At 37.4% G+C, this 25,803-nt stretch overlaps 1 protein-coding gene across 1 annotated transcript in view; it reads right to left on the reverse strand.

Annotated features, from left to right (window-relative positions):
* The window catches only part of Nf1 (neurofibromin 1), a 666,749-nt gene that overhangs the window by 457,971 nt on the left and 182,975 nt on the right, over nt 1-25,803 (reverse strand). The window contains exons 12-14 of the mRNA XM_068225031.1: nt 24,971-25,164; nt 16,722-16,905; nt 8,985-9,171 (exon numbers count right to left, since the gene is read on the reverse strand). Of these exons, the coding sequence (XP_068081132.1) occupies nt 8,985-9,171; nt 16,722-16,905; nt 24,971-25,164 (565 nt within the window). The remainder of the gene's footprint in view (nt 1-8,984; nt 9,172-16,721; nt 16,906-24,970; nt 25,165-25,803) is intronic.

Here is a 25,803-nt window from a genome sequence, read left to right on the forward strand (position 1 = left end):
ATATTTCTGTATGTTTATTAAAAATGATGCTACCCATGTGTCATATTTAATAGCTCGTTAAGGTTTATATATTATACGTGAATTTCGTTCATTTACAACTTGCACTTACAGAAATGTTTTTAAACAGTGCATAAAAATCATTGTCTATAATTTTCATATTCTGAATTTGCAAAGTTACCTAGAGTCAAAATATATTTCGTTTACTATTATTAAAGTACCTATCTAATTTTTGCATTTGGGTAATGTTGGTAAAATAGGGGTCAATTCACATACTGTATTTTGACTCATTTATATTATAATTTTCACCACATTTTTCAAATCTGTCGGGAATTATTTTTCAAAACAGGACTTTTTTTTCCCCGTAAGTATCAAATGTTGTCTTTTGGCATAATGGCATAAGCAATACTTTTTTCGTACTAGTTTTTGAGATTATGGTAGGTAAATGAATTCACTAATATGCACTTTTTAAATGGGGAAGATTATACTTTGTTTGGATAGAAGAAACTTTGGTATGAAATGGTTAATATTTAATCAATCGTGTACACAAATGTATAAATATTATTGTGCAGCAAATTTAACTATTACATAACGTCTACTTACATATGTATATTGTTTCATAAAATCAGCTTAAAATCAATTCACTTCATACTCCAATAAATTATAACACTTCATGGCACAATCATAATAAATATAAATTATAATAAATTTTATTGTACTACAATATTCATATAGTTTGTAATATGTTTTCGTAAAACCTGTAGGTGTGTTTTAATGTTGGAATAAGTAACTCAGGAGATCACGATCAAACTTTAACAATTAACAAGCAGTCGGAACAATACGAAGGCGAGACTTGCGATGTCCGGATATGATGTTAGACTAATAAACTTCACTCTATTTCCCCACTTATTTACAGCAAAGGTGACCCTTTAGGAGGGGAAGAACTTAAAATAAAATAAAACTAAAATGTGTATGCCAGGAAAAATGTGCCCCACATCTGCTGGGTTTTTTTCAGGCTAGAGGTTTTCTTTGCAAGCAATTATTATTTTCCTGCTTCTGAGTCAGGGATTGGCCTTTTGTTAATCGGCTGGCACAAATAAGCGTTTTACAAAATGCAATTATTCTAAGGAAAATTTAGAATGATGAAATTGTTTAGTGACCATCATGAACTGTTGGAAAATACCAGTAACTGATTTTTATTTGTCAGCTTGAACAAGCAGCTGTTAGAAATCCTGATTCAGGTCTTCTAAAGCAGTAATGTCGCACTACAATGTTTCTTGGCCAGGAAAGTGGATATTTTGTTTTCTCTAAGTCTTTGAAATTGAGACTGACCTTGAAAGCCTTGTATGGCCCTTTCGATTCTATCTCATCACACAAAATTTCTTTTGTAATACAGCCTTCTTGTAGAGGTGTGATTACATTTTCAGCTCTGGTTTTTTCATACAGTCTCCCTATACATAGCCAAGCTTTGCGTGATACTGCTATCATATGGGTGTTGTCCTCTGTTCCTATTATTCTTTGATTTCCTCATATGACCACCTCTGTCATTTGTCACTATACAGTTGATAATAGAAGGCATCCAAGAAGCTATCATCATCATCATCATCATCATCATCAAGTTTTCACTCCAGTTTCCCGGGTGTGGTTTACGAGCACTCTCCATTTTAGTCTATTCATGTACCACTGCTCCTTCAAGACTTCATCCCAGTTGATTCCTTTGGATGTGATATCTTCCTTCACTTGGTCCAGCCATCTCCTCCTAGGTCTTCCAACAGGTCTCTTTCCAGTAATCTCAGTATGCAACCATTGTTTTGCAATTCTTCCTTCTGTCATACATTTGACGTGACCAAACCATCGCAAATGTGCCCTAGTTATGGTCACCTTCGGGGACTGATTTATTCCAGGTTGTTCTCTAATCTTCTCATTTCTTACTTTGCCTTTCCTAGTCTTTTGAAGCATGCCTCTTTGAAACTTCATTTCTGAAGCCTGAAGTCTGCTGTGATATATTTTTTGGTAGTTGTGCATGTTTCCAAGAAGCTATAAGGACAGGAATTAAATCAGCATCAACCCCTAACATAAATCACCATACAGATCCCCCACCAAAGCCATGGGCTCCTCAACCACCCATCAAACCCTCCGACAAAATTACTTGACGGAAACTGTGTGCGAAATTCAATGGAGCCAGAACAAGGAACAAACTGAGGTTTCAAATATTCCTGTGAAGAATCCGGCTCTAGAAAAATGAAATAAAAAGCAGCATTTGAAATCAATAAGCAGCTAATGTCTAACCATAACATCTATATTCAAAAGGGAAACTCCTCGATGGAAGTAACATAAAAGCCTACTAATGATAATGTACAAAAATTTCAACATCTTTCTTTCAGCAGCTCAAGAAAATGATGGAGCGACTCTGCAATCCCTTTAGATCCAATTTTGATAACAGGAGATTCAGAGAAAATACTACCATCAATATACAACAGAGGGAACTCCAAGAAAACCTCCGCCAGCTATTAGTTTGAAACAATTCATTGGTACTCTGCTGTGTTTTGATGTTTTAATTCACTGACATATTAATAGTGTTATACACATACAGTTCTAATCTATCAAGAATGGCCAGACTTGCTAATTGCTATCTAATCACATTTCTCTTCCTTATCGCACAGCAGGCGGTCCAATCCATTGCTATACCTGGGAACGACTAATCCTTACTTTCACTTCCCCAAGTTCAGTCACCTCATACAGCAGCTGTGTGGTCCACTGGATTTGAACACAGGGCTATGGGCTATACAACACACGATGACTATGGGTTTGACTCCAGAGACAATCCAGTAATTCACAAAGTCACATGCAGTGAACAACTTAAAAGCAAAAGTTCAACAGTCTTCAAGAGCAGGACTATACTCACAACAGCAAATATTAACACAAGTCCATTTACCCTCACACTCAAGATAGCAGCTTCCCTTGCTGACTCACAGCAATCCTCAGTCCACAGCAATACACAAACACACAGTACTCTCAGGTAGTACACAGTCTTCCGTTCCACACATCGTCCACAGTCCAGCTACTTACTGGACTCTGCGTTACCACCACAACAATAGCTTCTCGTTCAGACTTCGGTGGGTTACTGGCAACAGTCAACACCTCTGTCACCCTCAGCCCAGCCACAAAACCCCAACACACTGAGTCCAGCACTGACTCCACCACGGAGCCCAACAATGACTCCGAGCCCAGCACCAACACTGACTCCACCAGGGAGCCCGACACTGACTGACTGTCCGCGGCTAGCCTTCCTCTTTATACCTCGGGTGATGGGAACCAGAACATTCATGAGGTGGCTAGAGACGGAACATTTTCCAAAAACCTCACACGTAAGCCAGCCGACAAGAACAATACATGGAAATACCAGCTGTGCCCTCCAGGCCGGCTGGGAGCTCCCCGATCAGCTCAATCACTAGTACTTCCAGGAAGTACCAAGAGGAGCTACCACAGGCCTGGCACGTAACATTGCTCCCCTTCAAGAGTTGATCGTCTCGATCAGTTAAACTCTCAGCTGTTCCTCGGTATGGCGCTCGTAGGTCTAGATATATCACCTTCATCTTGCATCTTGGCCTTCATTGTACTCTGTAGCTGACGTCATTTAGTCTCCTCAGAATGTGGTAAGTGTCTTTCCACATCCTCTGAAACTTGAGAGACAAGTGTTTCTTCCTTACAGCATTACGCAGCCATCCTAGGTCATTCTCATGATTTCAGGTGGTGTCAACTCGTTGGTCATACCACAACATTACTCGGTTGCTCTCTGTGCTCAAACTCTGGATAGTGGCACCTACATCATCCAGTCTCCTGGCCAGATCCAGGCAGTACCTATCGGTCGGGGCAGGATGGTACTAAGGTTGGCCAACCCTAAATCCGCCTCTGTCGCCCTGAGCCCAGCCACCGAACTGACTGTCCGGAACATTCGCGAGGTGGCTAGAGGCGGAACACTCCTGTTGAATATCCAAGAAATTCACAGGTAAGCCAACCGACGTGAACAATACACAGAAATACCAGCCATGCCCTCCAGCCCAGCTGGGAGCTCCCTGATCGGTTAATTCTATAGTCTCTTACAGGCAGTTCCAAAAGGGGCTACCACAGGCCTGGCATGTAACCATACCAAATTTAATAAGATTTTCACCTTTCTTTCTTCAAAAGTAACAGTAGAATATGGTTTCCTTACGAGAAACAAATAACATACCGTACATGGATTATTTTACAAGTAATAAATCTCATTGTAGACCATATTGGACATCAGAACCAATAATATAATAGTCACAAAAGCCAACAAAGGCACTACAACTGCATTATTGAAAGAAAAAAAAAGAATATATTAGTAAAACTGAAGACTTCTTTTCTGCCAATAATTACAAATTAATAGACAAAGATCCCACTTTAAAGATCCAGCGTGGTTTAAAGAACTTGCTGAAAAATTCATCTTTTCTCTTTCAAGAGCATGAACAACAAAAACTCTATGAATCCCAGGTTACCTACTGCTAAAGCCTTACCAAAAATACATAAAAAAGAGGTGCCAATGCGCCCTATTATAAATTGTCGAAATAGTCCCACCTACAAGGTTTCTAAATTTTTACACCATTTTTTAAATAGCCATTATAAGTTCAATAATGAAGCCTATGTCAAAAATCCAGGTGATTTTTGTAATAAACTTTCTAAATTCAAGTTATATGACAATCGCGTCATGGTTTCGTATGATGTCACCAATATGTATACTAGTATACCAGTAAATGAAACCATTAGTTTAATAGAAACTAACCTTTTGAAACATAACACTATAAGCAAATGTGAAGTAAATGAACTGATCAACTTGCTAAAATTTGTAGTAAACAATAACTTCTTTACATTCAATAACAAAATTTACCAACAGAAGGGACTAGCGATGGGTGATCCGATATCTGGAATCCTTGCTAACATGGATCACCTTGAGACTAACAAGATAATCAATAAAATCAAGGGTCTACAGCTTTGGCTAAGATACGTCGATGACACATTTGCCATTATCGACACACAATAATAGTGATAACATTTTAAAGACCCTTAATGACCTTGAGCACAATATCAGGTTCACTAAGGAAGACAAAATCTACAAGTCTTTAAACTTCCTGGACTTAACCTTGACCAGAGCCAGTGATTTTATTTTCCAAATTTACAGAAAGCCCTCCGCTGCTCCTTTGACAATAAAGAATGAGTCTTTACACCCTCAATCTCATAAACAAGCAACTTCTTACAGTTGAGTTCATCAAGCATTAAATGTTCCACTATCCCCTTCTAACCGGAAAAAAGAGTTTGAATATATAAAAGAACTTGCAAAACTTAACGGCTATAAACATAACCTGATCAATAAGATTATTGGTAAAATAAAATCAAAAAATTCTACAAATTTAATTCCAGATAAGCCCAAAAGAATAAACACTGCCACCTACACCTTCACTAACCCCGCCATATACAGCATTACTAACCCATTTAAGAAGCATAACATCAGAATCGCCTACCGAACTCGCAAAACTAATCGGAATATATTCTTTAATTCCAACTTGGTAAATACTTCTCAGGACAAATTTTCAAACTCTGGTATTTACAGACTCAAATGCCCCCAGTGTGAATTTTCTTATATCGGACAAACTGGCCGCAGTTTTAGAACTACAGTAGATACTTGGAACATTATAATGCCTCAAAGCATGAAAAGTACTCTGCCATGAGCAACCACATGAGGAATTCCGGCCACAATTATTCTAAAATTGATCAGGACCTCCACATTATAAAATATATAAATAAAAGCAGCTTAATGACTGGATTGGAAAATACATTTTCTTGGATCAACATTTTAATAATAATAATTTGAATGATGTCCCTGAGAACAACAGCCCATTAATTGAACAAGTCCCCAAGTTACTCACTAATTTTAATATAAATCATAACAAGTTCAATTATAAACCTTTAAATATCCCTCCGGTCGTCATAACAGATTCCATCTTACCCCCTCCTCATAATACAACTCCGCCGCCAGCTTCCAGCACTCTCATTGTTGTGCCTACCCCTCCCATCTCAACTTACTCTCTGCCTAAGCAAGCACACAGATACAACACACACAGCAATGGGCATGCGTTTAACAGACCCCCTCAAACGGCTAATGTCTCCAGTCAACACTCATCCAACATAAGAGGTAAGCGATCTTAGACTCCCATTTTGAACACCCTGTTTTCAAGGCCCGAGTACATCTTTTTCTTTTTTCCATTTTTCAGATTTCAGTTCACGCACTTGGCATCTTATTTTTTCAGTTTTGATCTTGAACTCCCAGTAAAAATGAAGATACCTGTTATTCAGCTTTAACCATTGTTTTGGATGAAGTGGATATTCGCCTCTGCCTTATAAGCAACTTCAGGCGTGATAAATCCTGTTTGAAGTGTTTACTACTCCATATCTACTACAATATGTGATTTCTCTTGCCCATCTCACGTATCTATACAAGAGTGAGATTTAATTATTTCTTCATTCAAAAGAATATAATCATTTTTTGTTATGTATGAACATTCTTATTAACTGACTGGTAGCTATGAGTTTGATTATTACACTGCCAGCTCTGTGTTGTACCTTATGTTTTTAACCTCTGGCAACACGATTACATGTTTTTTTTCACTTAGCCATGATGAACACTCTTATATATTTTCACTCTTGTTTTATGTCTGAACATTCTGATTGACTGACTGAATTATATCCTAATGATTTTAATTATTTCACTACCAACTCTGTATTGTACTTTCTGTTTTTACCCTCTGTTTCAACACAATTGTGTGTTTTCTCTTAGCCATGTTGAAACATTCTATGTTTCTTTCACACTAGTTTTAAGCCTATTTGATTTTCTAAATGTAAATGTTGATTCTTAGGTTACCATATATTTTAAGGACACTAGGTTCAGGGCCCTGACCTAACTTTAGCCTAAGATTTATTTCGGCTGATGATGCTTACGTCAGTTAAGCGAAACATGTCCCATCTTACAACGCCTGTTGTAATGTTTATTTCCTAAATATAAGGAAAGATGAAAACATGTCCCATCTTATAACACCTGTTGTAATGTTTATTTCCTAAATATAAGGAAAGATAAGTATTGGAAAGGTGGATTATTTTTCTCTAAATTTCTGACAGTTATTAAATAATCATACACAGGCATGAAAAAAATCTGATTTGAGATGAAGGATGAGGGACCATTTTATCCACGGATATTCCTCCCTATTCATAATACTACCCTGCTGAAGTTTTACTCAGTTACAATTTTACCCTGATCCCACAAGAGGCTGGAAATGTTTCCCTGAGTTATTTCTTTCACTATAAGATGTCTTTTACACAAGTTAAATTATGATCTAACAAACCTGGATTCATCACCGCATTTCTTCATCAAAGTTCATCGTACACTCCTTCACATACTGTAAAGTGATCAGGAAACAGATGTCCCTATTTAAGATTTTTTTTTTTTTTCAGAAGCATCATGTAGATTTCAATTCCTGTATATAATGGTTACATTTTACATTGGTATAGATAAGAAAGATGTAATTAGCTGTAACATAGCATGAATACACAATATTATGATGTCTGCCATCATTGCCCATATGTATTCCTCCTACTTTTACAAAAATAGTACATGCCAATGGATAAGATTACAGAACATTAATAAAAATGATCTGACCCACTTGAAAAATATTCTGTAGTATCAGTGGAATTGGCATGGCCTAGTCTTTAACCAGCTCCTCTCTTCTTATTTTGAATAGAGTAACAGTAGAATGTAGATTTTGTTCTGGCCATCATAGTACGAAAGCAGAGATATAAAAATCTATTCACTTCTTTATTAACTCTTTCCCACTGAATATCTTTGACTCACTGTCGGGCGAAACCTAGAGTAATAATTTGCTTGTCAGGTATAGTTGTGGAAAACCTTCACTAAATAATTTATTCAGTAAAAACCACTTAAGATGCCACTTTCAAATTTTGTAACAATGGAAAATACACTATATTTATTCTAAAATGATACAATGAGATCAGCTAATTACACACAAGATCCCCCCTGTTCAGAATGATACATCAGGAAGCATCCAATATGGTGCATAATGTTAAATTGCTTGTTCTTGAAGTCAATCTAAATTGCTAGATATTATGGGGCTCTTATTTTCTTGGTAATGCAGAGAATGCAGAAATTCACCGTGAATCTCCCAATTTTCGTGATCAGTCGGATGAAGATATTTAGACAGCAAATCGTGCTTCCTCTCGGACATACAAACTATAAACAATTTTTGACTGAATGGAATTGGAAGATAAATTGACATTAGTTGGAATAGGCTACTATGTAATTAAGTAGAGGCTCATAGTCCAAAACAGAATTAACTGAAGAATTAAAACTGATAATTATGTTTTTTACAAGTAGGCCTAATATTTTAAAAGGAGACGGTACCTGAATGAACATTTCCTGTCCTATGCCGCATTTTGATTTCTCTCAGATTCATATCCTGTCCCAAATGCTCCCATACCATTTATATTATCATACCTACATCTTCAAACTCACTACCATTGCATTTGTCGACATATTGATCTAATTTGTAACAAATATCCTCTGCATTCAACTGGTAATGAGCAGCCATATTGCTGCAATGTGTTTACATTCAGTCAGCTGTCTGTTCTATCTAAGAAAACGTATAAAAGAACACTTTATTTTAGGATTCTGTGCATGCCAGTAGTATCTAGGAAGCGTAGGGAATTCACTGGTTCCAAAAAGTTATATGTTTAGCAGACAGATGGCAGAGGAAGTCGGTTTGAAAGTCTAGTACGCTTTACTACACAACCCGCGGGAGACAATGTGCGACTCCAGTACGCTTTACTATGCAATCCATGGGCAGGAGTTAAAGTATTCATATAACTACATGCAAATTAAGAACTATTTCAATGAATCTAACCAGTAGTAAGTACAGTGGAAGCCTGAGCCAGTTCCTGATACAGATGGTAGTTGGGCAGGAGATAAGTGACTGTCACCTCATCAGAACCACAGCGGATGTCTGCCTCTTCACACAGCAAGTTGAAACAGGACATAGCCACCAGAACAGCCTCTATGTCGATACTCCAAAGATACATGAAGAACACCACCTACAACAGTAAAGTAAATCTGTTGATTGAATGCCATGGTCATACTTTCAGTGCTGCCTAGCTACAGTACAATCCTATAAGCGTTCCAATCAAGCCCGTTAATAAAATCCCCAATGCTTGAATGGGTAAAACTAGTTCACTGAATTACTATTACATCATTCAGTTTTATAGTTTTATAAAAACAAGATGACTCCTCCAATGTTCCATCTCCAACATTAGCTAGGCACTGGAAGATGACTGTCTGATCACAGATGGAGAAGGATATGAACTACACTACAAATACACAGGTCTGCTGGTAAAGGGAGTGTATGTTGCAACATAAGACAGTACTATAACATTTCAGTGAAAAGTCCATGAATGACTAAGTACAATCTATAACTGTGAGGTTGTTCAGTCTGTTGAAACTAATTCAGGAAGTGTAAAAACATTTATGTTAAAATTCTGTGTTCACTCTCCTAATAACTGCTGAAATGTCTGAAGTTAACATCAATAAAGTAACACTCCTGTGCTTCCTCTCTCCAACTAGGAGTGCAATGCATCATTCTTGGCATCATGTAAGCTGGCGAAGGAAGGGAATCTCACCATAAAATCTCATCTCACCTCATCCTCGACACCGTATCAGGAAACGGGACTAATGCGTAGACATCCATACAAATACTTGAAATTATTTCTAGAGAATAATGTTTTTTCCAAGAATGAAACATATTTTTTCAGGTATAATCTATTAAATGTTTTCCTTTCCAGGTATTTCCTAATTTTATTTATCCCAAATTATTTTCAACAGACTGAACAACCTAACAGGTATAGATTAAGTCAAAACTGAAAAAAAATGGCTTCCACTATGACAAAATATAATTTCAAAAATGTATTGGATACTGTTACTACAAATCAGAAAAAATATTTTTTTAAATTGTAAAATGAATCACAGATTAAAAATTATGGGTACTTGTAAAAAATACAACATGCGAATATAAACATTACACATATATACATTTTCATGACAGACTAATCAATTTCCTCCGTGAGCAACAAAGCTCCCCTGTGAGTCTCTATTTACAACAAGACCTGTAATTTACTCTCTAGAAGTAATTACATGTATGTCTGTCCCTTAGACCAATTTCAGATATGAGGTAAAGGTGAGGAAAGATTAAATTCTTTTACAGTTGGATGCCCGTCCTTCCTATCGCCATCCTCAGTTGAGGAGCAAATGAAGATGAAATGAAGAATGGTGAATGAAATTGAGTAAGGTGGTGGAACTAATCAGGTGTGGCTTATGAATATGAACTGATTTAGTTTGGTATGTAATAACCTCTAGATACTGAACTGAGAGGCCGTGCATGTTAATGTGCTACGGCTATGAAGCCAAGTGCATTTGGGAGGTAAGTAGGTTCGAAACCCACGATTGGCTGTCCTGAGAATAGTTTCCTGTAGTTTCCCCATTTTCACTTTCAGGCAAAAGCTGGGACAGTTCATGATTTAATTTTCCTGAACCTCCAAGGTTAAATTCAAAGATCGCATGGATAGACACTCCTTCACTGCATGAATTGTATGGTTCCAATCTCCTTGTCACTTATAAACTTGGGGTTGATGTAGCTTCCATGCCACCCTATCCTGGGCTAACCTTGTCATTTTTATGTACCGAGCTCGATAGCTGCAGTTGCTTAAGTGCGGTCAGTATCCAGTATTCGGGGGATAGTAGGTTCGAACCCCAAAGTCGGCAGCCCTGAAGAACGTTTTCCGTGGTTTCCCATTTTCACACCAGCAAATACCTTAATTAAGGCCACAGCTGCTTCCTTCCTACTCCTAGCCTTTCCCTGTCCCATTGTCACCATAAGACCTATCTGTGTCGGTGCGACGTAAAGCAACTAGCATTTCTATGTAACTACTACTCCTACATCTACTCTAATCTGTTTGTCATTATCATACCTTGGTCTACCTCTACCTTTTTAATTGCCTACCCTTCCCTGAAAAACTAACTGAACAAGTCCTGGGTATCTTAAGATGTGACTTATCATTCTACCTCTTCTTCTGGTCAAATTTTGCCAAGTCATTCTCCTCTCGCCAATTCGGTTCCGTATCACTGCATTTGTGATTCGATCTACCTGTCTCACCTTCCACATTCTTCTGTAACACCACATTTCAAAAGCTCCTATTCTGAGATAATTATCATCCATGTTTTACTTCCGTACAATGCCACGCTCCAGACGAAACTCTTCAAAAAGGTATTTCTAATTTCTATATCAATGTTTGAAATAAGCAAATTTCTTTTCTTAAAAAAAGTCTTCCTTGCATGTGCTAGTCTGCATTTTATGCCATCCTTATTTCTGCTATCATCAGTTATTCTACTACGCAAGTAACAATATTCATCTACTTCCTTTCCAACTTAATTTCCTAATCTAATATTTCCTGCATCACCTGACTTCATGTTTGATATATTTACAACAAAATTTTGAAGACAAGACACAGGACAGATTCAGTTTTCATTCCACTTGAAAAAAAAAAAAAAAAAAAAGAAATTCTATGAGGAAGTGTAACAACTGTTGCACTATATCAGTATTACTACAAGCTAGGAAAATTCTACGTCAAATAATAGATCAGAGAAGAGTGTAGCTCTTCAGAGCAAAACAGGCCGGATTTGTAAAGGGCTGAGGAACAAGAGATCGGATTTCCAATTTAACAACTCATAAAGAAAGCCCATGAATTCACACCAATGCATCATCAATTAAAAGAAAGAATGTGACAGTTCAATGAGCAACATTTGAAAGGTGTTAATTAAAATATTAAAATCCAAAACTAAATCATCATTGGTGAAAATTTTTTATGATAAAAACGAAAGACTTCACTACTCCACAAAAATTATTTGTCCTAAACTTTCATGAAAACAATGCTACTATTTACTGCATGGTTAAGTTCAACCTATGGCGTTCCCAAATGAAATGATGAACTTAACATGAAATTATTAAAATGGACAAACATGACATGAAATGCATACGGTAAGATCTTCCCATCTATTCTCTCAATTCACATCGAGGCCACAGAATGATCTCCTGTCAATAAGCTTCACTTACAAAACAATACACACGTTTCATTTAACTACCCATATTACGTGGAATTAGAACCAAGGTATAAAATCTGACTAATTCAATTCTGACTTTCAAAACCACTACATGTGCTCTCTAGGCTAAAACACTGATACATACTGTTGTACACATAATCCCATATTACACAACAGCATTTATCATCCAGAAAGGGGCTTACAACTGGCTACACCCTGTCCCAAAAAGTTGTGTACACCTAAAAATTCACAGGGCTCCCACGCACACCTGGATAAAAATTCCACTAACTGGAACAAAATACATCATCTGAAATCTAATGGTTCTGCAACACGTAACAAAATATCAATTCCAATTCTATTGATGTAAAACTGTGCTTAAACGGCGTCAAATATATCTCAATATACACTCTATTAAAAAAAATTAAAAAATTAAAGAGATTTTTTAAAAAAACGCACTGGAAACGCGTTGTCCAATTGTAAGCGACTTATGTATGCAAAGACATTCGGACCGAACATGCAAATGATTAAAATTTCGTGTCCAATGAATCAATAGTGGGAGCTCCCGCGCATCTGAACTGCGCATGCATCAGGTGTATATAAGACGCGATTCTGAAGCATATGCTCAAAGTAGCTGTTGCATTCGATTGTGCTATCTTAACGTCGGCTGTAAGAATGCCATGCCGAAGGATTTGTGCTCCTTACGAGCAGATGTCAGAGTTTGAAAGAGGTTGTACGATCGGATTGAAAGAACCAGGTTGGTCGAATTGAGCTGTGGCTGCACATTTGGGTCGAAGTGATGCAGCAATCAGACGATGCTGGCAAGCGTGGGTCAGCAACGGCAGCGGTCGACTGAGGGTCACAACAGCACGGGCAGACAGAGCGATTGTAGGAACAGCTGTCACAGCACCAGAGTCGTCGTTATCAACGATCCAGAGTGTGACCCGCACACGTGTCCACCATGACCATCAACAGACGCCTGAGCGAAAGGAATCTAAGCTCACGCCGCCTATTATGCCGCTTACCACTCACGCCTGTTCACCGTCAAGCAAGATTACAGTGGTGCCGTGCTCGAGCAATGGGGAACTGTGCTGACTGGGGACGTATAGTCTTTAGTGACGAGTCTCGTTTCCAACGGTGCTCTGATGACAACCGCAGACGTGTTTGGAGACGTCCAGGCCAGCGTGGGGATCCTGCCTTGACTATCGCACGCCACACAGCCCCACAACAGGGGTGATGGTCTGGCGTGCCATCTCCTTTGATAGCCAGGCCGGTTGTTACCGCTCCTTCCGCGACATCCAGGCCTTACTTTCCAACAGGATAATGCCCGGCCGCACACGGCACATGTTGCTATGAACTGTCTTCAAGCTTGCTCTATCCTTCGTTGGCCAGCTCACCGGATCTCTCTCCCATGGAACACATTTGGGACGTGATGGGAAGGCAATTGCGAACATTCCGGAATGTCGCCGATTTAGCCCAACAGTTGGAGACCATTTGGCATGAAATTCTGCAGGACACCATCCGGGAACTGTATCAGTCTATGCCACATCGAGTGACAACTTGCATCCAGGCCAGGGGTGGACAAACACCTTATTGACGTCCTCACTTTGTAATGCTCTAACTCTGCAATAAATCATTCGATTGTTCTGCACTTTTGATCATTTGCTTTTCTACGTCTGTTCCTCACATCCACCGATTTTTATTACCATCGGACAATCCCTTCCTGGTGCGTCGCTTTTTGTGTTATACTATGTAGTTACAAATACAAAATTTTGCAACTAAGAAAATCCACGATAATTTAATAACCATGAAAAAAAAAAAAAAAACCCTCACTCACTTTATTTACTGTATGTGACAATGTATATCATCATGATCATCATCACAAATTTCTTAACTTTATATTTACTTCGAACACAATCTCAAAAACATATTTAATAAAACAGTTGGATGCTAGTACACACAAATGTGCATCCCGCTCTGAATCCTCAAAACTGAGATCTACTATAACACAAAAAATTTGAATATGGCATTACTCCACTAAAAAAGAACCAATACATAATAGAACATTACAACTTACAAAATACACATCTTTATTACATGTGTACAACAGGCCGAGGTTGACAGTTGCGCAACTGGTGAACTCCCTCTTTTTCAATCAATCAATCAATCAATCAATGACTACTGATCTGCATTTAGGGCAGTCACCCAGGTGGCAGATTCCCTATCTGTTGTTTTCCTAGCGTTTCCTTAAGTGACTGCAAAGAAATTGGAAATTTATTGAACATCTCCATTGGTAAGTTATTCCAATCCCTAACTCCCTTTGCTATAAACAAATATTTGAACCAATTTGTCCTCTTGAACTCCAACTTTATCTTCATACTGTGATCTTTTCTACTTTTAAAGACACCACTCAAACTTATTCGTCTACTGATGTCATTCCACGCCATCTCTCCACTGACAGCTTGGAACATACCACTTAGTAGAGCAGTTTGCCTCCTTTCTCCCAAGTCTTCCCAGCCCAAACTTTGCAACATATTTTATAATGCTACTCTTTTGTCAGAAATCACCCAGAACAAATCGAGCTGCTTTTCTCTGGATTTTTTTCCAGTTCTTGAAATACAGTAAGTAATCCTGGTGAGGGTCCCATACAGTGGAACCATACTGTAGTTGGGGTCTTACCAAAGACTTATATGCCCTCTCCTTTCCATCCTTACTACAACCCCTAAATACCCTCATAACCATGTGCAGAGATCTGTACCCTTTATTTGCAATCATATTTATATGATTACCCCAATGAAGATCTTTCCTTATATCAACACCTAGGTACTTATAATGATCCCCAAAAGGAACTTTCACCCTTTAACGCAGTAACTGAAACTGAGAGAACTTTTCTTATTTGTGAAACTCACAATGTGACTTTTAACCCTGTTTATCATCATATTACTTCCTACTGCCTATCTCACAACATTATTGAGGTCATTTTGCAGTTGCTCACAATCTTGTAACTCATTTATTACTCTGTACAGAATAACATCGTCTGAAAAAAGCCTTATCTCTGTAGCCTTTTCCTATCCCATCGTCGCCATAAGACCTATCTGTGTCAGCGCGACGTAAAGCCACTAGCAAAAAAAAATTATTAAAGTGTCATATATAGCTTTGTCTACTCTAATTCTCTGATATCTATTTTCTAGAAATATAGCCATCCGTTCAGTCACTCTTTTGTAAAGTCCAATTGCACTCATTTTTGCCAGTAGTCTCCCATGATCTTCCCTTTCAAATGCCTTAGATAGGTCAATCGTGATACAATCAATTTGACGTCCTGAATCCAGGATATCTGCTATATCTTGCTGGAAGCCTACAAGTTGAGCTAACCCAATTGGGATTTATTTCATCATATTCTCCATTTTAATGGATATATTTGACACACTGACTATTGGCGTCACACTCAACATTTTCATCAGTGAAATGAAATGGCGTACATTTTTTAGTGCCGGGAGTGTCCAAGGACTTGTCATGACACGTGCTGAATTAAATTTTGCACAGGTCTTATTTTTAATTACTTCTGTGATCCAAGAAAATCATATTTAATACCAGCTTTCTGTGATTCTCATTTTGACTCTAAATGCTCCATAATTTCTTCAATTTTGCCAAAAATAGTTCTTCAAAAAACATGAAATATCACAGGTATTGTGTGCCTCTGCTTTCTTGGAAATAAAATTTTGTGGAACATTGCTGTTTCCTATGAAATTGGAACCTCATGTTGAATTCTTCTTGACAATGGTTCACTATCTAATTTTGTCACAGAAGGCCTTGTTAGAAGGTTGGGTTTAAGCCATCGTCAGTGGTCCCTGCAAACAGTAATGCTGCTTATTTGTCTTAATTTATCACAAAGTTTTTGTGAATCACTTTATTTCATTTTAGCTTAGTGTAAGAAATATGTTGTAGAAAGTAAGTCATACAATTGCTCTTGGTACATTTTTTATCTCATATCTGTTTGGTGTCTTACCAAATTACTAGTTTTAATGGAAGGAGCAGGCAAGACAGCTCAGCAAAGAGAACTCTAGAGGCGGTAGTCAGAAGTATCTCGAGACCGAGTCAAGTGTGCTGTATTTCCTGGCCTTTAATATCTCATAGGCACCGGCTGATGGCAGTCGTTCGATCGATCCAGTGTGACAACCCCCTAATAATCCAGTTCTCTTTAGGAGCGTTACTTCATCTGGTGAACATTAATACAGTCGGTAAGACTGCATAGATGTTTATATTAGTCAAGTTTTCCTCCTTTATTGATTATTTCAGGATCCATGTGACATGAACTGAATTCTCCACTAAATGTGCTGGGAAGGCAGAGAGATACAAATCAGTATGAAAGCGTATACCTCAGGTGGTACAAGACAGCCTCTGAGAATGATGTGTATAGTACTGGTGGCAAAAATTGTCATGAACAGGTTGAAGTTGAATCAATATATTAGTAAACATAATAAACAATAAGTATGCTTACCTCTAGTTTGATGTGAGCTTGTTTGCAAATAGCAATTTGGCTTCCAACATTAGCATAGTCTTTATGCCGAAGTAAGAAAGCATTTCTGCAGACTAGAATTTCTCTCAGCCATTTAAGAACATCCGTATAATTCAAAATTTGATGCTGGATTAATTTTTGAGAAATTGAAAATAATACTTGTGAACTGAAAGATAGATTTTGAGAATTACAAACATAAAATTTACTGCCATTAACAACTACATAATTCAATGCCCATAACAACTGTATAGGGCATTTAGGAGAAAAGTACAAATAACATTGAAGAAGGTAGGGATGAATGTCCATAGTTGGTAAAAAAATAATTAATTAGTGAATTGTTTGCCCAAGAAAGGAGCCTGAACTAGAGTATGATGTTCGTGAGGTAAGTAGCAGCATCATTTGCCCCAAGGCTTATACCATGCTTCAGACAATACGCATGCATAATGTGTAAGCAGCAATATGGCTTCAGGATGTATGAGTGCATTATGTGCAAGAAACAGTTCTAAGAACATCAGTGCACTGCAGCTTCAAGATATATGCATGCCTAAGTTGTATGAAAACTTTCTACGTACAAGAAGCGAACGTTTTCACTCTGAAAAATATTATAATATAAGTCAGCAAAGCCCTCATTCATCATTGAACACTACCTGAGTTACAAACACGGATTATTTTTTTAAACACTGGACGTTTTTGACGTCATATGTATTCAGTGCCTTACCAATAACCAGCAAAAAAGAATTGTACTTACCTCCCGACCACCTGGTATACTACACAGTTCAAAAAAATTAGGAGAACATGTTTCTGAACGTATGCCATGCTCCACAAAACAATACCTCACATCAGGTATATTACAAACTAAACCTTTATTCTTTACTGTTGAAGTATACAAAAGAACATTGATGGATTTGTGTTCATTTTCAGAACACAAATGGAAATGTCCAAATAGGGGCAAAAACCAGGGTGGATTTTTATCATAGATGGAGAGCTTCAGTATGGTGTATGTCCGCGACAAGCATTTATCAGATGAGATGAGATTCAGATTCGTCATCCAGAGTTAAATGGCTGTCACGCGATCTCCTTTCCAATGACTGAATAAGTTTCTTTGTTTCAGACACGTCCAACCCTCCAATTTTTTCTATTCCATGTGCTCATAATAAGTAAACAAATCTTAGCTCAATAGCAGGTATTTTGTTTGATTTTGCACAAACACAGTTGACAGTTATATCGCATTTACATAAATCAGAGGTTCTGGTACAAATGCAATTAACAACAATGGGGCATTTGCAAGCTGCTAGGACAAAAAGCAATGAGCATTTTTTCCTAAACTCGTCAATTTTCTGCTTAAACGAATCTTTATTCTTATCCGGAGTATATGATTTTCGAATGCTGTAATATTTATCATGCAACGCTTTTATAAGTTGCACAGTTTCCTATCTGTAACCGTTCGGATGGATGCTTTCTGATACAAACCAATTATTTTGTTAGCTACTGTGCTGGCAACGTGTGAAAAACTGACGCTCTTATTATTAACTTTAAGCGCCAAGTGGTATCTCTCCTGTGAAGAACACCGAATCATGTCCTCACAAGTAGGAAGCTTGTTTGATGAAAAGTCTTTAGGTGCACCAAATAGAGGCCAATCAAATACCTGTCTTGTGATGAGTTTCTTAGGTACAGCCATAGTATACCACCGTTAAGTCACAAAGTTACACAAAAATGTCATAACACAAAACAAACATTGAAATACAGTAGATGCAAATGCCACAATAGTAAATGGAAGAGCGAATGAAACACACATCAAACACGAGGGATAAGTGCAGACTGACACAACACTGGCGCGCCGTGGTGGCGAGAGTGGTACGTGGGTGGAGCGTCAGGGTCTTTGACCCGAACGAGTTACGACGAGCACGAGAATTTCTTAGATTTGACGGCTGTTGTGCGAGCGAAAGACCTTAACCGATTTGAACCATTCTTTTTTCTAAATCATTTTACATCTTACATTTAAATATTGACAAGTTAAGAAAGATAGAAAATTATTGTAAAAATATACATTTTTCCAAATTTTGACAAACTTTACAGCACGTGCGCGACCAGAAGAAATGAACCTATTTTGTTTCTTTTTTTTTACCCCGTTTTATTCTCCCCAATTCGCAACTTTTCCGCAGTATTATGAGTTGGAAAAAAGAATTCGAGTTTTTCAGCCCGCCCTAATGACCACTGGAACCCCATCTACCAAATTAACATTCACATACCAGAAGTTACAAAACATGATCCCCTAATGTTTTTGAACTGTGCAATTTTATCAGTAAAATTTACAATGGAATAAAATGAAACATAATCCCTGAGGAAATCACAGGAACGGAAATAAAGGAAAATACAAAGACCAAACATTCTCAGGTAAAGAGGAAATAACGCTAAACCAATAGGAACAGTACAGAAAAAAAAATTACAACTCGTTAGCATTAAGTACAACTGAGTGCCTGAGTAAGAAAAGGGGCTAACCCACAAAAACAGAGTTTCAAAATAAATAACATTTTATTACATTATACAACACACAGAACAAACTTGAAAATTTAAATATCAATTTATAGTCTTTCAATTAATTACATATCAATGAAACAAAGAAAATTAAGAGTAGAATAACATTTTAAGTTTGACTGCTTATAAAACGATATTAGTTTTAAAATAATACTGTATACAAAGATAATACTGTAAATTAGGATTCCCCCCCCCCCCCCCCTTTTTGGTTTTCAGTGTTTTCATTTACTTTCTTAGTAGTAGGTTTGAGGCTTAAATATAGTCTGTGATACAATGTTGGAATGTATGGCAGAAGACGCAAGAAATCTTTGTTTTAATGTGTGATTAATATCCCTTCCTGATGGGTACAGGACAGTCAGGTTTTCCAGTGCCTGTTTCAACACTTCATTTGTAAGCAACACTTTCATCATTTTGTTCTTTTTTTTTTTTTTTCTTTTCTTTTTTTACCTCCTTGGTTGTTTTCAGAAAATATGAACTTTTGTTCATGACTCTGAATGTATGAGAACTTAAGGAACAGGAAACCTGGCTTGTCTTTTCTTACTTTTATTGCGGTTATTTTTCTACTCAGTACTTTTCTACCCTCAACACTTAGTTTGACCTTCATTACAATATTTGGGAGTGTTTTTACATCCTTGAAGTCTGCACATTCCATGTCCACTACTCTAAATTTTTTTTTTTTGGCCCAGGCCCTTTTAACAATGTTTCTCCACTGTTCGGGAGTGTAAATATAATCAACTTGTCAAGACTTTGTCTCTATCATTTCAAAATCACTATCACTTAGCAAAAATGTGTGGCCATGCACCAGAAACGAATGTTTTATTTCATCAAACTTCCCAGTATGTACCAAAATCTAATACACAATAAAAATAACCATATTCTTATTTTGGCCCCTACAAGAATCTGAGAGGAACCAGAGTTTTGTTTTGTTTTGTTTTGTTTTGTTTTGTTTTGTTTTGTTTTGTTTTGTTTTGTTTTGTGTTTACTGGTTGTCAGACAAAATTTTTAGTAGGCATGAACCTATTTCACAGGATCTCCGAGAAGCAATGTTTTCTGTCCATATACACATGATACCAGAATCGTCATTGCAGACATGAACACCTGTCTGAGACAGAACACTTCTTCCATAGGTATTTAGGTAAAGCCTGCTTTAAGTCGTATGTGATAACTAAGTATTCATAAATAGGATCTTTAGAGTCTCTTCTGGTATCAGAGTTGTATCCTTGTTCTGCTTTTAATTGATGAAGCCTAACTGCATAAGGGATATCATCCTTATCCGTAGCCCTCCACTCATTGCATACTGCGCAGGTGTCACTTAAAGATACCTTAAGGCGACACTCCGGAGAAAAAAAATCGATATTTTGGTCATTTGGGCGAAATTTTTTTATGACTGAAATTGAAAGGATTGAGTTTCTTTCTTCTTGTCACGAAATTATTTCGCTGAATTCAAACAATTTATCACTGTAATAATGCTTTGTTTGCCAATTGTTATTTTACATTTAAATCCCTATTTCTCCCATAATATTCTGCCTAATGTAAAAAAATTTGTATGGTATATGTATCACAGCTATATTAAGAAACCTGCACATGGAATTTTTTTTGTGCAGAATTTTCTCAAGTAGTAGGGATTTTTAAGTAAAAACGTAAAAATTACACAAACTTTAGCACGATATATGAGGCGTATAGTTTCAAACATGGCCAAGTCCGTTGAGCTGTTTTTTTTTTTCAGGAGAAGCAAAAAACTCGTTTAGGTTATTAATTCATATATATTCAGACACTTTAATCTTTATATTGCTTAGCAGAGGCTTCTGATTCATTACCATACAATTTTTACAGTCTAAATATATTACATGAATTGAAAAATGTATTTAAAATTTGGACTTGGCCGATTTTGAAACTTACGTAAGAGGACTTGGCCATCTTTGAAACTTACGTAAGAGGACTTGGCCTAATACCTTAAGAAAAAAGAAATCTAAATTAGGCCTAATTTCCAACTGTGTTCATCTTGACTTTATTTAGAACAAATATGATTAAAAATTATATATGATTTAGTGAAATATCTTTGAAGATTATTATTTTAAACATTATGTTTGGGTAAAATTACCCAACATTGTAACCAATGTAGAGGCTAATTAACATTTAAATAGTGTATATTTTGCAAATATATGGATTCATGTAGCTACTTCAATGTATATTCTTCATATTATACCTATTCAATACCATCGCGCATTCGAAACATATCACCGAGCCTTGATTAAATCTCCACTAACAACACGTTGTTGATTGTACTCATCTCAGCTATTTTTCCCTCATGCGCTTCAAGGTGGAAAGATCACGTTGCCGCTTTCTGGTATGGCGTTTATTAATTTCCTCCATTTTATTGCACAGCAAATATGAATACTATTAAAAACGACCAATTACTTATGAATATATTATTTATAACATATTTATTAAAATACACGCAAACAAAACCACAACATATGACTCGAACAAACGTCAGGCCGCCATATTACCGGAAGAAAACACGTGACTGGATAGTGCAGGATTATTGGCCCGTGCGGGTTAACAGAGACTTGGCCAACTTCGATATGAAACCTCATTCTTTGCTGCAATTTTAAATGTGATCTGGCCGGATTTGAAACCCACTTTCATTCCCGTTGTATTCATCTTGTAAAGAGGAATCCATGGAAGTCAAAACATCAGAACGTGAAAAAGATGGACTTGGTCGTGTTTGAAACTATACGCCTCATACCTCCTTATATAAATAACGCACAGAAAAATCAATATGTAGTGCTTTTAAAAGAAGTATTATCTACCTAATTATGAATTTACATTAACATGTTAATTAAATTTCATGAAGAAAATGGAATTAAAAATTTCAAAAACAGAAATTTATTTTTGGAAAATTATTAATTGTATATGTACGAAATGCTCGTGATTTCTCAACTTTTATGTAGGTCACATTCCCACAAAGTTTCGTGAAAATCCATGCATTAGGTAAAAATATCTTTTTATCTCCGGAGTGTCGCTTTAAAATCAATGTTAAGATGATGATAATGATGCTTGTTGTTTAAAGGGGCCTAACATCGAAGGTCATCGGCCCCTAAAATCAATGTTAAAGTTTTCATTAAAAACATATAAGTATTTCTCATATGAAAGGGGAGGACCTACGTCACTCTGTTCCTTGTTTTCTTTGAGATAGTCTGTGAATTTTAGAAACTCATGCCACCAACCTTATGTAGCACTTGTGTGAGTTTTTCTTTGTATTATAGTGGCCAACATACCTAGGAAACATGTTAATATGTTTACACGCAAATTAAAATGACAGTCATGCCTGGCGAGTTGGCCGTGCAGTTAGGAGCGCGCGGCTGTGAGCTTGCATCTGGGAGATAGTGGGTTCGAATCCCACTGTCGGCAGCCCCGAAGATAGTTTTCCGTGGTTTCCCCATTTTCACACCAGGCAAATGCTGGGTATGTTCCTTAATTAAGGCCATGGCCGCTTCCTTCCAACTCCTAGGCCTTTCCTATTCCATTGTTGCCATAAGACCTATCTGTGTTGGTGCAATTTTCTCTGATTCTTTAGACATGGCTGTATATTAATCACCTCAAGTTCTCTTTGGAGAAAACACAATTCATAACTAACATCAAGCCAGAAGTAAAGCAAGTGGCTATCAATCATAACTCGCTGACCATGTGAGGATTATAAATAGGAAAGAACTCTGTGGAAAGGGGGGAGCAATCCATCTCTGGATTAAGAGCATTGTCTGCACTGTATGAATTGTGTAGCTGGTGGTAGTGATGATGATTATTGTTCATTGTTCTAAGGGGAAGTACAATTAGGTAACCATTTTTTCTTAATTCTAACTGAAGAGGAAAAGGGAAAGGTCCAGCCCTTTGAAGAATGAAGGTGCGTGTTTGAAAAGAAAGGGTTACGAAATGCGTGAAAGTGAAGAATTCCATAGTCTGTGCAACTCTAATACTGTTGGGGTGGGAAGAGAACAAGAGTAGACCCTCAAATTCAGATAAGAAAGATGAAAGTGTGGATCCTTACACAAGTAAGTGGATGCAAAATCAGACTCGGCTAGAGGCCCTTTAGTTGCCAAACCACACTCCCAAGTTGATAGCCTCTGAGGATATTGTGGATGTATTCTATGTCCCCATATTGTGTAACTGTAAACTTGCATTTGGGAGATGGTGGATTCAAGCTTCACTGTCAGCTGGCCTGAAGATGTTCTTCTTGTGGTTTTCCATTTTTACATCAGGCAAACCAATTAAATCCACAGCAGCTACTTCCCCTTAGAACAATAATCATCATCACTACCACCAGCTACACAATTCATACAGTGCAGTCAATGCTCTTAATCCAGAGATGGATTGCTCCCCCCTTTCCACAGAGTTCTTTCCTATTTATAATCCTCACATGGTCAGTGAGTTATGATTGTCCATCTGTTAAGTTATCAGCCCAAAGCCCGGTTGGATCCTCAAAATAGCACCACTCAATGTTATGCAGTTATATGATACTGTGTCCGGCTCTAAGGCTAAATAGCATGCTGGCCTTTGGTCACAGGGGTCCCGGGTTCGTTTCCTGCTAGGGTCGGGAATTTTAACCATCATTGGTTAATTTTGCTGGCACGGGGGCTGGGTGCATGTGTCGTCTTCATCATCATTTCATCTTCATCATGACGTGCAGGTCGCCTAGGGCGTCAAATCAAAATATCTGTACCTGGCGAGCTGAACATGTCCTTGGACACTACCGGCACTAAAAGCCATATGCCATTTCATTTCATTTCATATGATACTTAAAAACTAATGGTGTCAACATAAAGAGGTGTATAAGGCACAAAGAGGAATGAGGTAGTTTACCACTGCTCTTCATACTGGGCCAGAAAATACTATTGCAATATTATCAACCCTATGAATAGCATCTTTAGTAACACCCAGAAGCACTAGTCATGCTCCGAATGTCATTACTCAGCAATACCCATACCACAGAATCTTCCATACATCCCAGCCATCAAGGGCACTGGGACTTTGGTGAAAGCTATATTTTGTAGAATGAAATTCAAATGTCAGCACATACCCTGTGATTCATCTACTGCAGATGGATATGCCTTTTATTTCTTGCTCCTTCTTATATCTGATTCTAATTAATGTTATTTGTTTTACGTCCCACTAACTACTTTTTTTAAGGTCTTCGGAGACGCCGAGGTGCCGGAATTTAGTCCCGCAGGAGTTCTTTAACGTGCCAGTAAATCTACCGACACGGGGCTGTCGTATTTGAGCACCTTCAAATACCACCGGACTGAGCCAGGATCGAACCTGCCAAGTTGGGGTTAGAAGGCCAGCGCCTTAACCGTCTGAGCCACTCAGCCCGGCATATCTGATTCTAGTCTACAGACTATCTCTAGATTACCAGTGCTTAATTTTCTTAATCCAATCTTTTTATATAGGACTTAATTTGCACTTGTTTGTTCCTTTCCCTTATTAATAATTTTCTTCAAAGTGTACCATAAATCCTCCTATTCCTTCACACTACCCAAGGTCTGAAATAAAATATTACTCACCCATGCACTATTTTAAAACGGTTTTTGTATGAGTTAGATTTGTTGCTTGAGAGCTGAAATCTTCAAAATATGACATTTTATTTCTGTTACTAATTGTATAATATATTGTCGGTTTGAGACATTTGATTTCCTTACCTAACATCCCAAAAGGTATTAATTGGTGCTTCTGGATTCCAGACTTCAATTTTCTCAGGATGGTGTAAAACTAATAATGCCTCCATTGCTTCTTGGGCTACATCTGGCATAGTTGGTTGGTGTACCAAACTTACCAAGCCATTAATTAACTCTAAAGTTGAGCTTTGAATCTCATGACCAGCTTTCCCTTGATTCTGAAAGGGAAAAAGTAATGTTATTCACAAACACAACAACAGTAACTTAACCACTGACATAACATAAATACTATTCATTCCAAGATTAACACGATTATACTTTTACTACCAAAAGTCTTCTAACCTCCTAGAGTCACTTTACTACACTTATCACGGCCACCAAATTAGGCATCTCAAAGAAATTACATTGCTGTCAAGGTTATGTACAAACTGGCGAAGAAATGTCTAAATGAACACATCATTTTGGAACGTGAGGCAGTTTGTTCTCTCCCAAGCTGCTGGTTACCTCCTACAATGTTTCAAAACAAATTCTACTACAAGCTTCAGGAAAAATTGTTGATTTCAACAGTATAACTATTTTTCCACATAAACCACTTTAAATAATTATTAAGAATAAAAACATGAACACGTAAATTTAAATCCATAAAATCATGTATTGAAATTTTTGGTAAGTGGCCAACTTTTATTTCTTGAGAAAATAACATTTCTGAGGAGGAAAATGTAGAAAATCATCTGAATTAATTTTTGTATCTGAAACATGTTTCAATGGGTTTTTTACATTCCCTGGAAAACGGTCCAGAAAGTGGCCACATAAATGTCACTAGTTGAGGTCGTTCAGATCACATGCGCCAACGCAGG

The sequence above is a fragment of the Anabrus simplex genome, chromosome 1 (assembly GCF_040414725.1).
Source record: "Anabrus simplex isolate iqAnaSimp1 chromosome 1, ASM4041472v1, whole genome shotgun sequence".
Classification (NCBI taxonomy): Eukaryota; Metazoa; Arthropoda; class Insecta; order Orthoptera; family Tettigoniidae; genus Anabrus; species Anabrus simplex.